At 45.4% G+C, this 14,647-nt stretch overlaps 2 protein-coding genes across 2 annotated transcripts in view; one reads left to right on the forward strand and one right to left on the reverse strand.

Moving 5' to 3' along the window:
- LOC120981625 (ribonuclease inhibitor-like) overlaps nt 1–12,897 on the reverse strand; it is a 340,361-nt gene extending 327,464 nt beyond the window's left edge. Inside the window, exon 1 of the mRNA XM_040411196.1 lies at nt 12,845–12,897. Within this exon, the coding sequence (XP_040267130.1) occupies nt 12,845–12,888 (44 nt within the window). The 5' untranslated portion in view covers nt 12,889–12,897. The remainder of the gene's footprint in view (nt 1–12,844) is intronic.
- The window catches only part of LOC120981622 (NACHT, LRR and PYD domains-containing protein 3-like), a 3,400,916-nt gene that overhangs the window by 2,847,906 nt on the left and 538,363 nt on the right, over nt 1–14,647 (forward strand). The window lies entirely within an intron of this gene.

Below are 14,647 nucleotides of genomic sequence, written 5' to 3' on the forward strand. Positions count from 1 at the left end.
GTGAGATATCTTGCAGAGGGATGCAGCACTCTTAAAATTGCAAAGCTTCTGAAGCGTGATCATCGAACAATCAAGCGTTTCATTCAAAATAGTCAACAGGGTCGCAAGAAGCGTGTGGAAAAACCAAGGCGCAAAATAACTGCCCATGAACTGAGAAAAGTCAAGCGTGCAGCTGCCAAGATGCCACTTGCCACCAGTTTGGCCATATTTCAGAGCTGCAACATCACTGGAGTGCCCAAAAGCACAAGGAGTGCAATACTCAGAGACATGGCCAAGGTAAGAAAGGCTGAAAGACGACCACCACTGAACAAGACACACAAGCTGAAATGTCAAGACTGGGCCAAGAAATATCTCAAGACTGATTTTTCTAAGGTTTTATGGACTGATGAAATGAGAGTGAGTCTTGATGGGCCAGATGGATGGGCCCGTGGCTGGATTGGTAAAGGGCAGAGAGCTCCAGTCCGACTCAGACGCCAGCAAGGTGGAGGTGGAGTACTGGTTTGGGCTGGTATCATCAAAGATGAGCTTGTGGGGCCTTTTCGGGTTGAGGATGGAGTCAAGCTCAACTCCCAGTCCTACTGCCAGTTTCTGGAAGACACCTTCTTCAAGCAGTGGTACAGGAAGAAGTCTGCATCCTTCAAGAAAAACATGATTTTCATGCAGGAAAATGCTCCATCACACGCGTCCAAGTACTCCACAGCGTGGCTGGCAAGAAAGGGTATAAAAGAAGAAAATCTAATGACATGGCCTCCTTGTTCACCTGATCTGAACCCCATTGAGAACCTGTGGTCCATCATCAAATGTGAGATTTACAAGGAGGGAAAACAGTACACCTCTCTGAACAGTGTCTGGGAGGCTGTGGTTGCTGCTGCACGCAATGTTGATGGTGAACAGATCAAAACACTGACAGAATCCATGGATGGCAGGCTTTTGAGTGTCCTTGCAAAGAAAGGTGGCTATATTGGTCACTGATTTGTTTTTGTTTTGTTTTTGAATGTCAGAAATGTATATTTGTGAATGTTGAGATGTTATATTGGTTTCACTGGTAAAAATAAATAATTGAAATGGGTATATATTTGTTTTTTGTTAAGTTGCCTAATAATTATGCACAGTAATAGTCACCTGCACACACAGATATCCCCCTAAAATAGCTAAAACTAAAAACAAACTAAAAACTACTTCCAAAAATATTCAGCTTTGATATTAATGAGTTTTTTGGGTTCATTGAGAACATGGTTGTTGTTCAATAATAAAATTAATCCTCAAAAATACAACTTGCCTAATAATTCTGCACTCCCTGTATAATACGGCTTACCTGATTTAAATAAAGTTAGAGATTGCTTTGACCAACTTCTGTGTCAGTGTTCAGTCTCTCAGCCACGCGTGGATATTAACCCCTGGGGGGGGGGTACATTGATCCGGAACACCAGAGTGTATCTAAAATGCCCTAATTTAGGGCTGCTTTAACAAATGGCCCCCAACGTGGGACCCCAAGGCGAAAGTAGCATCAAACAGCTGACAAGACGGGCCCCTGAGCTTGACGAACGGGAGAGGGGAGAGGATTACAACCTCAAAGAAAGGTGAGAAAACTTTTTATCTCATCCGCCTTTCTGTTATTTACTTCGTCATGCTCGGATAGCTCAGTCCGCTGTGGGGTGGTACCCATGTAAGTATAGTAGTCGGCTGTAATGCTGAAAGCCTGGAGTCCATAGAACCATAGTCTGAAATTATAGATCACTCTGGTGTGTTTATGTTTTGTCTGTGATATATGCGAGGAGTGAGTTGAGCACAGACGGTAAAACCACAGACAAAGGGGACCGTAACCTCCTGGTTTGGAAGGGGGCGCTGTAGCGCCGAGTTGTGGGACAAAGAAACTCCGGCTGACCTGACCAGGAAGACGTGTAGAGCCGTATGACCTTTTTGATCTAAATGGAAGACTGCAGAGACTACCTGACCTGACCCTAGGAAGATGGTAGAACCTCTCATGACCTTTTTGATCTAATGGAAGACTGCGGTGATATTCTCTACCTGACCTGACCCCCAGGAAGATGCGACGGAGCCCGGCCTGACCCCTGGTTTTGGGGAAGACGTGCGGGGAGTCCCGGCTGACTAGTCAGACGTGATAGTCAGATTTGAGCAAACCAGTGGGGAGGGTGAATCCTTTGTCTGCGGAGGAAAGGGTTAAAGGTGCTGATCACTCCTCTGTTTTGTGTGTGTGTCAGTTTGTAATACTGTTGTTAAGATGGGTCAGTCCCAGTATTATAAAGAGGGAGATTATAGGATGTGATATGGAGAAATGAAAGTTAAAATGTGACAAAGAATGTTAGAGAAGTGTGGCCCCGGACAGAAGGTCGCCCAGCTGGCAACAGGGATGAAAATCTGTAAGAAACTGAAGTTAGAGCTTACAGACTGAGGGCATCAGAACTCCGGTGATGTTGAAGGGGGAGTTTTAACGAGTGAGAAAACAGAGCAGTGTCAGGAACTGTGAAATAGAGAAATTCATTCCCCCCCCCCTTCACACAGAAACATTCCTGAGATAAGAGGAGCAGGAAAATGGGGGGAGGGAAAAATGGGGACAGAGAATCGTATTGAGTAAGTGATGTTATATGTGTAATATTATTATTATAGAAGACAAAGAATTGTTCAATAATCTTCTTTCTTCTTTCTTCTTTCCCAAGCAGTGCACTGTGGGAATCCAGCTTTTAACAAAATGACTGTATCATTATATAACATGTATATTGTCTTACAGCGACAGACCATCAGCAATTCTGGGTGTGGTGTGGCTGTTTCCAGGAAAGCTGTGTTTGTCTGTGCTGCAAGTTTTGGGATGAAACAATGTGGGTTGGAAGACATAAATGATTCAGTGGAATGTGAATGGGTGTGGCCTTGAGTTGTAATTGAGGCGAATATGTGTGAAGACTGATTATGAGCTGTTAATGAAAATGTATATGAATGCGTATGGAGTACGGTATTTGTTTTTTAAATAATATGCGCATTGAGGATTTTATTTTATTTTTTCTTGGAAGTTTTGGGGTTTTTATTGGTGCCAACAGCATTGATCAAGCTGTACATTTTTTCTTTTATATCGAAGTCAATGAAAAGTTTCTTATGGGCCCTTTGTGTGTTCATGTCTGTATTGTCAGATCTGTTTGTTTCAATGTTTGAAGTTACGTGTTACATGTTAAGTGTTGTGCTAAACATCAGAGCTCTGTTCTGATAGATAGCTGGCACCTTACTGACAGACAAAAGGGGGACCACAGCGTCCGACTGAAAGGGGTGGGCTTAGATGACTCCGAGCGGAGGGAGGAGGATAGGGGTGGACGTTACAGACAACGACAGCCCTTGTGCCCATCCCCTAGTTACAAGACACTCCCATGGAAGATGAGAAGTCCTGTTTTGTTTTCCAGTCTATTATTTCCGCGATAGGGAAAGTTGGATACTTCTGTAAGCCAAAATGCAAAGTAACATCAAGCGGCATTGGGTGGTTCAGTGGTGCCAACCAGAGGTAGTGTTCCTTTGGCATTGCTTCAGCCCTGATGTCAAACGCCTCATTGAAGTGAGGAAAAAGTAAGTCTGTCACCCTGTGATGGGCCTGCAGAGTCTGTGGGACCCAGATCCCAGAAGAGAGAGTGTTGTGCTGTGTGTGGTACTCCTCGTCCACACCACACGAGAGGATTGTATTCTATGTTGACCATGCCCGGATCACTGTCCGTCCCCACAGACACCCATGTTTTTTTTGTTATAAGGAGAACACAAAGACAGGTAAGGGGAGGGGGGAGTTAGATCAAGATTAGGAAACAGGAAATCCAGTATCGGCTCTACTTTTAAACATTTTTAGCAGATTCAGTCTGGCCCAATGATATCCCTTACTCTGGGTGATAAAGAAGTAGTCCCTTTTTGATTGATACTGGAGCAGCCAAGACAGTTGTGCACAGCAAACATGGCCTCCACTGATTTACTCTCCAAGCACACCAGTCTTTGGGTAGAAGTGGATAGGAAAGTAGTACGTTCCCTTTTCAACAGAAACCATCCACATTAGATTTGCCCCTAACCAAGATGCGCTTGCCCGTTTGCTGGTCAGTGGTAACGCCCTTTGTTGCCTCCTAGGTGCAGATTTGCTTGCAAAAGTACATGCTGGTTTCTCACATCAGGAGGACGGCACTGTGAAGCTTACAGGTGCCCTCAACGACCAGGAACTTTGTTTGTTGGCCATTGGTGATAAAATTCCCTGGTCCATGTTTGTATCAGTACTCCCAGAAGCTGAAAAAAGCAAAACCACTCACCATTGGATGGTACATGACCTACATGCTGTTAATGAAGTCACAGTTTCTAACGCCCACATCGTGCCCAATACACACACCTTGTTGGCTCAGGTTCCCATTACCCCTACTCACTCCACTGTGATTGATCTGTCCTTTAGTCCCTACCGCTTCACAGATGAGGTGGTAGATGCTTTTTATGCCTAGAGCTGGCAATTTTGTGTTCCCCCACAATGTACTATCAGATTATTACATTTAGATTGTATTGTTATGAAGTGAGTGGCCATGACTCAGCTGTCCTCACCCAACTGCATGGCCAGCAATAACGCCCCGTAGCATATTATACAGTCAGACTTGATCCCGTGGCAAGAGGTGCCCCTTTCTGCATCAGAGCTGTAGTAGTTGTACTAGCTGTGCTTGATGAAATCTCGGAGATAGTTCTGAACCACAAAGTGATGGTGATTTTACACCTATCCTCATGAACGTACAATCCAAATGATTGTTTTGTTGCCCGTTATTTGAGAATGCAGTGTTCCATTTTGTTGCCTGACAATGTTGCTCTCCAAAGGTGTAATTCTTTGGACCTAGCCACCCTGTTGCCTCTGGACCAAGGGGGGAGGGAAGAGTTAGGGCACCGCACTTTAAACTTTTCTTCCAGGTCAAAGGAAGAGGCTCCTGACTGTTTGCAGATGATGTCACAAGAGGTAGTAGGATTTGGTAAATCAGCCATTAGGTAATCCAGATCATGTGCTCTTTGTGGATGGATCGAGGTATGGCCAGGATGGCAGGTACTACACAGGTTGGGCAGTGGTGATTAAACGTGAACTACCACACATGTCTGCTCAAGAAGTGGAGCTAAAAGACTCTGAAGATGGCTTGCAGATATGCAGATCGAAAGAACAGCCAACATTTACGCTGATTCCAGGTGTGCTTTTGGGATAGCCCATGACTATGGGCCCACATGGAAAGCCAGAGACTCCTTGATCGCTTCAGGTAAACCCATCGAAAATGGGGAAGCAGTGAGGTCTCTGATGGAAGCCCTCTTGTCACTAACATGAGAGGTGATGATAGCAACGAAAGGCCACTGTAAACAGATGCAGAGGAGGCAGAGGGTAAAGCCACGGCAGATCAGGCGGCAAAAATGGCTGCCAAATTACCTAAGCAGACCCCTGTCTTAAGTGGCCACAGTTCAGGTCCCTGAAAGAACTCCTCCTGTCTCCCGAAAGTTCTTAAGACCTTACAGAACCAGATGGGGAAGGAGGAAAGGGACTGGTGGATGGAAAAGGGGGGACTACAAATAAGAAGGGAAACTTTACCTTCCCAGGTCCCTCTAATCCACGATGGCACAGGCAACCCATGGAGTGACGCACCAGACAAAAACTGCTATGTGTGATTTAGTACGTAGCATATGGTACGCCCCAGGGTTCAGCACTGTAACAGTCAGACATACTCAAGGATAAACGGTTGTGCCCACAACAACGTGGGTAATGTGGTTAAGGTACCCAAGAAACACGTCTTGCTTTTTGTATCTGTTTCAACGTATACAAACTACCTTCAACTACACAAGGTGGGCATGTATGAGTATGTATTGATATGTGACTTGTTTTCAGGATGGCCAAAACCGTACCCAAAGAAGTAAAAAAGATTATGGCCAAAGTTGTGTGCAGGTATGGGGTACCTTAGATCATTGAAAGTGACACAGGTGTTCACTTCACAGGTAAAGTGATGCAGGAGATGATGAAGGTTTTAGGTGTAGGACAGGCTTTACATGCTTCGTACCATCCACAAAGCAGCGTAGAGTAGGGAAAAGGAACTGAACGGGACACTAAGTTAAAGATTCAGAAGCCTTAGAGTGCCTGCTGGTAGCCCTCTTTTAGTAAGGTATACGCCTAACCGTGAGACAGGCCTTTGTCCCTATAAGGTCCTTTTTGGGTCAGCCCCTAGGATAGGATTTATTTCCCACAAGCAGCTTCAGATGCAACATGGTTGTCTGACAGATTATGTGATCAGTTTGTACAAGCATTTGACTAAAGTACATTTTCGAGTTTTTGCTTCACTTTCAGGTTTTGATAAAGTACCAGGAACCCACCCACTTGTGTCTGGAGATTGGGTGGTAGAAAAAGACACGTTAGAAAAGTCCTAAAACCCTGGTTTGATGGTCCATTCCGACTGTTGTTGACCACAAGCACAGTGAAGCTCAAAGGAAAGCATAATTGGATTGATTTCAAGGAAGTGTTGAGACTGGTTTTCCCTTGTGTGACTGTTGATCATGACTCAAAAGAATATGAAAAATTGCATGAAAACATCGATCCAGAAAATCAGAAGCATTGATGACCCCCAGTCCCCCCCATATACTGTCAACGCCGGTTAGGGAAAGATCATCTGACTTCCCCGTGCTCAAATCCAGTGTCACGGGAGGTTGTTCGCTAGGAATGACTTGTCGTGGAAGCTGGTGAAAAGGAGGCGGAGCATTGGGACAGATGGTTAGGTTTAGGGAGAGAATGAAATTCAAGGGGGGACTGTTAAAGATGTGTGAATTTTATTCTATATTTTTTGTATATTTAGGACTGTAATGAGTTAAACTTTTCTTCTTCAAGTGCCTCCCCCCCCCCCACCCCAAGGCTGGAGAGGAAGGGGGGCAAAGTGCTGCGGGCAGTGTCTGATTTCTCATCTTACTACAGGTGTCCCATAGAGTGTGGTGGAGATGCGTAAGCCAATCATATGGCTTGATGATATATATTATTCACTGCCTATAGAGAAGCACCTCTTTGAAGTGTCACATATGACGTATGCAGTATTATTGTTAGATTGTAAGCCATTACAAAATGGCGATGGTAACGAGATGTTTACATTAGTTCACATTCCAAAGTAGGACCCAGTGCGCAAATGCAGGTGTATTATCGCCTCTCTCTTATCTCTTCTTCCTTTTTGACCAATGAAACAATGTTTAAGCCTCAGTGAGGACTGCCCTCTTCTGAAGATGTATAATACGGCTTACCTGATTTAAATAAAGTTAGAGATTGCTTTGACCAACTTCTGTGTCAGTGTTCAGTCTCTCAGCCACGCGTGGATATTAACCCCTGGGGGGGTACATTGATCCGGAACACCAGAGTGTATCTAAAATGCCCTAATTTAGGGCTGCTTTAACAAGCCCATGTGGTATAGTACCTATTTTTGCACGAGGGGACATGACCTTTTTTAAAATGGGTCTCCTGCACGAGGGCTATACCCACTTTCTGTTTATGGAGGTTATATAACACCTGATTCCTCTTGACCGGTTCATTCAATCCATTGACATTATAGGAGCAGACCTTAATGGATGACATCGCAACCCAGAGATATATTTATGTTAACAGTTGGATACCTAACATATAAGGGCAAAACCAATGCCCTGGGGAAGACAAGACACATCAGGGGAGACGTACAAACGACACGTATAACAAAAAGGCCCCCATAGTATGAGGCAATGATAATGACAATTTTTGTAAATAACAATAGGTAGTGGAACAAAGCAACCATCCACAACCCACACATCTAAGGGAGAAGAGGATGCTCTAGATGACAGAGCAGGCCTCCGCCCATCTCCATATGATAATATCAACTGATATACAAGGAAAAGCTATTCATAAGACAAATATATGAAAAAAAAGGAAAGAATGCTAAAATACATCCTGCATTAAGTAAACATTATAGGCCCCTGCGGTCCTACTAATTTCCTGGCTGGAACTCATTTTGAATCAGCGTGTCCCAAAACATAATAACATTCGTCCCCCATAATGTCCTGAACAGTATGAGAACATTATGAGCGAACATAACAGGATAGCCTACCAGCTACAACCATATTAGTATGGGACAAACTTCAACTCATAGAAGTGGCCTACTACTCGACCACTGTGAGAAGTTAAATAACCCTTTGGTTATATAGACCAGCTTCATGGTGACTTCCTTTGCTTAGAAGCCCTTGGGGAAACCTCAGACCATCTTTCTCTCTGTGGTCTTGGGGCAGGCTCCAGGACCAACGGCCACTTCGGTAATGAGACACTTGGGAGCGACAGAGTCTTCAGAAACTTAGGAAGGTCCTCCGGATCTTTGAAAACTGCCGATCTGCCGTCTTTCCTAGCGTGCAGCTGGAATGGGTAGCCCCATCTATATGGGATCTCTCTTTCTTTTAGTAAGGTGAGTAGGGGCTTCACCGCCCTTCTAAGTTGGAGAGTACGTCTAGAAAGATCCGGTAGAATCTGGACTGCAGAACCTTCAAGCTCAAGGGTGTCCGCTTGCCTGGCTGCTCTTATTATATCCTCCTTCACTTTAAAGAAGTGCACCCAGCACACAATGTCCCGTGGTCTGGAGACGTCCGTGGATTTAGGACCCAAGGCCCTGTGCAGGCGATCTAACTCCACCGGTAGCTGTGCTGAGTCCCCCAGCAGTGTACCAAAGAAGGTCTGAATCGTTGCCTCTAACTCAGACGTGGATATCTTTTCCGCTACCCCTCGGATCCGCAGGTTATTCCTGCGATGGCGGTTTTCCAGGTCATCCACATGGGATAACAGGTGATTAATCTGCTGTGAATGCGCCGACAGTACTTTATGCTGGTCGTCTAACTGATCGTGAAAGGTCTCCTGTATCTTCTCAGCAGCCTCGACCCTGGTGCCCAGATGTTTAATTTCCCCTTTCAGGGTCTCCATCTCGGAGCGGTACGTCTGCTCCAACCTCTGTACCGATTGAGCCAGGTCGTCCTTGGTAGGGAGTGCCTGTAAAAACGTGCGGATGTCCCATTCACCGTCTGTAGCACCGGCCGTCGTTCTTCCCGACTCTCTATCAGCATGCGGCGGGCTCATATTACCAGCGGTCGCAGGCACATTCTTCCCGGTCGCCATCTTGGGCGTCTCTGCAGGCCCTGTGCCGCTCGGCTGAGATCCGAAAAACTTCTCAATCCCGGACCCCTCTGGCTGCTGTGCAGGCTCCTGCGACCCCTTGGCAGTTTTGCGGCCCATCAGGGATCATAAATGAGCAGGTATTCAGGTGAAAATAGCTATTCAAGCGGAGATGGCGGGAGAGCTTCACTTCCCTGCGTCCTACTCCGCCATGAGCAAGCCACGCCCCCCTAAACCAACATTTTTGTCTGGGTATTTGGTATGTTTTTTTTTGTCACTGAGTAGATATCCTCCTTATTTCTCGTGGGGTTTTTTGTGCTCCTGTGGGTTTATGACCTTCTCGCTCCTGCCCCCCCCCCAGATATGAAGATAATCTATGGGAAGAAGGCAGCTCACAGGAACGAGGTCCAGAAGCGACAGCACGAGCTGTACATCCAGGCAGAAGAGGCCAGGGAACAGGTGAGTGCACCCGGGGGTGATATTCTATGTTATCTGGTGAGTTAAAGAGGTATTCTCACCTTATATCATGACGTATCCTTTTCCTTAGGCCCCAGCTCCACTGCTGGAACAGACCAGGAAGATTACCCAGAATGCATTGCTGAAGGCTGCCCCATAAAACAGCTGCTGCACCAGAGGGATGTTACATTTTAAGGGTGTTCTGGCGAGGTTATCTTTCCTACCCCTATTGGCTCTTGTGGGATGTCATTCCTGGATCTAGCAGAGATGAGATCCGACAACTCAACTTGATCAAGCAGAGTTCCACTTTTTATCTCACTGTTTATTCCAGGCCAGGAGATGTGAGGAGGACGAGCAGTTCTAAGGTGGAGGAGCCGCCCCAATCCTCACCATCTCCACAGAGCAGCAGTTCGGTATATACTCAGCCGGACCTGCACAAGACCCCAGCCGAGACCTCCAGTCCTGATCCAAGGAGTGGCTCCAAATGTGAAATTGCTGCTATAACCTGGGTATAAGTTATACATCTTCTTGTATATAGTGCTATAGAGCATGCTGATATAACCTGGTCATCTCCTGTATATAATTATATATGTACAGCTGGTATAAGTTATATATCTTCTTGTATATAGTGATATGGACCATGCTGGTATAACCTGGGCATCTCCTGTATATAATTATATATGTACAGCTGGTGTAAGTTATATATCTTCTTGTATATAGTGATATGGACCATGTTGGTATAACCTGGGCATCTCCTGTATATAATTATATATGAACAGCTGGTATAAGTTATATATCTTCTTGTATATAGTGATATGGACCATGTTGGTATAACCTAGGTATCTCCTGTATATAGTGATATAGAGCATGCTGGTATAACCTGGGTATCTCCTGTGTATAGTGATATGGAGCATGCTGATATAACCTGGGTATCTCCTGTATATGATTATATATGTACAGCTGGTATAAGCTATACATCTTCCTGTATATAGTGATATGGCGCATGCTGGTATAACCTGGGTATAGATGTATGTGTACATTAAGTAGTTATCCCCATTTCTCAGGTATGTGCAGACAGTCTGAATCCCAGAAAACCAGTAAAACTAAGAAAAAGATTCAGAAAGGTGAAGATTTGAATGACGACCCTGAGAGAAGGCGAGTAATGGAGCACTATCTGTCTCTGAGGAGGTAAGCGTCTCTCTGCCTGCTACCGGTGAGGACTTTGGCTCTCTGTGGTGACACCTGTTCGGGCACCTTGTGGTAGTTGCTCTCACCTTCTCTCCACAGCTCTGGGTGGATTCCAGATGGCACAGGGAAATGGGTGAAAGATGAAAATGTGGAGTTTGATTCTGATGAGGAGGAACCTCCAGCAATGCCACCACCATGACACAAGGTCAGGGACAGAGATGCAGAGCACCCGGCTCGATCTCAGTCACTGGGAACCTCCTTATGTATTGCTGTACAACTCTTAACTTGCAGTTCATCTCATGGCCTGCTAGAGGGTGCTGTATCTATAAGAATGCATTTCTGCAAGGTGAAATATATACGAGCATTTGTATTTATTGTACTGAAAATAACGTGAAAAAATAAAACTATTTTTGTATATTAACGGAAAATGCAAATGTGATCGCACACTACATCCAGCACTCTGCCCTCCATGCTGGATGAGACATTGGTTTATATTTTGGCCAAAGCATAGTAAGCCACTCACCGCGTCAAGGCTGTCTCATGAGTGGTCCCTAACTCTTGTTCCTACCTGTTCATGGGCCATGACAGCCACATAAAATCCAGGGAATGCAGTTCAGCATGCAAGCCAAGTACACTTTGCTTGTAACCCCGTCCGGTGCCATTACAGCTTTCATCGGATCCAGGGATGCAAGTACCAACATGCATGCTGAACCCACCATATACTTCTCCTGGAGCCAGATGGCTAATGGTAGGTTCTATACAAGCAGACTCAGTTTTATACTGACTTTAAAACCAGCCTCAAGGACAGATTAACTGGTCAGGTGTGCAATGACTCCAAGGAGATCGCCACGCCTCCAATATATACTACAAAGAAAAAAATAAGGGGTTGGGTCAGCACAACCTGCCTGTAGGTGCAGATCGCTATGGCGAAATACATATACAAACGGAAAATGCAAATGTGATCGCACACTACATCCAGCACTCTGCCCTCCATGCTGGATGAGACATTGGTTTATATTTTGGCCAAAGCATAGTAAGCCACTCACCGCGTCAAGGCTGTCTCATGAGTGGTCCCTAACTCTTGTTCCTACCTGTTCATGGGCCATGACAGCCACATAAAATCCAGGGAATGCAGGTCAGCATGCAAGCCAAGTACACTTTGCTTGTAACCCCGTCCGGTGCCATTACAGCTTTCATCGGATCCAGGGATGCAAGTACCAACATGCATGCTGAACCCACCATATACTTCTCCTATTTTTGTATATTCTTTTTTGTCGTTTGTTGAGTATTCAGATGTACTGAACTAACAGGAAGTGATATATGTCACATTGTTATCATGAGATAAAGGCCATCCAAGACCGTTGGAAAAAATTCTGATTAATTGTTTATTTTATGTGTCAAGAATGAAAACGAAGACCACCATGACATGCAAATTGCTAAATGTATCAGTTTGAAGAATTATTACCGATTGAGTAGATGTTGAGCTTATTATACAGACAACACAATGTGATATAGGATTTAGAAAAATGTATTCTGCTTTGGCAGAGGACCTCTATGGTTCCTTTGGGCAATGTTTTTTACAGGCAGTGTTGGACTGACAAGAGTCATAATGTTTAATCCATCTGATATGGGGTGGTGGGCTGACATTGAGTTATTTTGGACTGAGTTAAAACCCTTGGATTTAGCTACATGAAGTGAATTTATTTTGAAACTGAGTTATTTCTTCGAGAATATGTGGAACTGTTTAATTTTTCCCTAAGCGCAGGCTGTATCTGCTCATCTGTATTAGAGATCCAACTATATAGAGAAATGCCACAGATCCTCCTCTATTACATGCAGATTCTGTACAAGACGTCACCACACGTTTCTCTGTGATAATGTCTCTATCCTGCAGGCCGGACTGGACCTGGTGCATTAGTCAGACATTAGTAGAGACGTCACATATCAAGGAGCAGTCAGCAGTTTATCTCATAGACATAACAATGGTGCGGAGCATAAAATAGAATAAAATCCATGTATAACGTGTGCCCCACATGTCTCAGTCCTGTACACATCTCTTATACTCACTGTAATGTCTCTATCCTGCAGGCCGGACAGGACAGAGCCTCCATCAAGTCACTGAAGTGAGAACCAGACAGACAGACGGTTACCAAATTTCACTTCCTTTTCCAACATAATGTCCTCTGTTCATACAATGCCTCCCTTTCCCCCATAGTGCCCACAAAAAATGCAAAATGCCTCACTCCCGCAGTCTGTGATGCGGGCTTCTTGTGGCATGTTGCCTTGGGTTCCTGCTTCCCGTCTTAGGTGGTCGTGATGACATAGTCGTCGGGTCTCGAGCAGTGTGATGACATCATCACATTTCCTAAGACACTGAGCAGGAGAGTCAGGGCTCATGCCCACGAACGTGTGCCTGCCGTTGCCGTATAGAAGCCCGCATACGGCGGGTCCGCAATACACAGGCACCGGCCGTGTGCATCCCACTTCACGGACCCATTCACTTGAATGGGTCTGCAATCCGGGAGATGCGGAACGGAGGCATGGATGGGAAGCACTACGGAGTGCTTCCGTGGGTTTACTATACATGCCTCCACACCGCAAAATAGTAGTGCATACACTACTTTTTTGCGGTGCGGCGTGTCGGATGCGGATCGCGGAACCCATTCAAGTAAATGGGTCTGCGATCCGCATGCGGCTGCCCCACGGTTGGTGCCCATGCACTGTGGACCGCAATTTGTGGTCCACAGCACAGGCACGAGCCGCACATGTTCGTGGGCATAAGCCCTCACAGTGATGTCATCACAACCATCCTTCACTGTTCCACTAACTCATACGAGACTGAACAGCAAGGGCGGGAACCATCACCTCCTGTGCTCCCCCACCGTCCGCTCCGGTGCCCCTTCAAATTTTACGCCATTACACTATACCACTGCAGAGATGTACCACAGATTCCAGGTCACTAGCAAACTCATGGAGGCATCGAGGAAATAAGTGAATATCACAAGTGGGGGCCAAGTGTGTTGAGTAACAATCTTTTATCTTCTAGACTTCTAGTGTCATTTGTCTGACTCAAGTAGATTATGACTTATACTCTATGTTGTAGTATCGTACCCCACTGTATTGCGTCCTCCTTTTAGGTACAATGGTAGGCACAGGAGCCGCTGATCTCCATGTTTTTCATTGTGGTGCTGCCATAATTTCTGCACCTGTGGCTGGGTTTACATGTTAAATTTTTCTCAGTTTTCTTCTGTCAAAGTTGGTTTTAAGGCAATTAGAGCAGAGTTTCTAAGGCTGTGGTATGTGTACCCGCGGTGTACGCTCTGCAGTATTGTCCCAGCAATACAGGTGAATACTGCATGGGACAAAGGACCCGATGTCTCCCTGCCCCACCGATGTGCTATAATCCACTAGATCTGGTCTATCAGAGGATGGTGCAGGCAGCGCTATGACATCATCATCATCATGACTGCCTGATCAGGGAGCAGGCCAGAAGAGGCTGGTGGCCTGCACCTCATCACAGACAGAATAATAAAAGGTGAGGTTTGCATTTCATTTCATTTTCCTTTGGCACCTTAGGGCAGCATACTATTGGGGCACTATTAGACATGAGTACTACAAGCTAGCCATTGCCGCCGTAGTATGTAGTAGTATGAGTACTACTATTGGGAACTTTATTACTACTGGGGGCACTATAGTGGGCATTATTATTTCTGGAGGCACTGTTGTGGATGTTACAACTACTGGGGCACACTATAGGGTGAATTATTACTACTTGGCAGAACATTGCTTCCATGGACACTATGGAGGCAGGTGCTATTACCAGGAGTTATTACAACTAGTGGGACTTTTGGGAGCATTATTACTGTGTCG

This window comes from Bufo bufo, chromosome 11 (genome assembly GCF_905171765.1).
Source record: "Bufo bufo chromosome 11, aBufBuf1.1, whole genome shotgun sequence".
NCBI classification, from domain to species: Eukaryota; Metazoa; Chordata; class Amphibia; order Anura; family Bufonidae; genus Bufo; species Bufo bufo.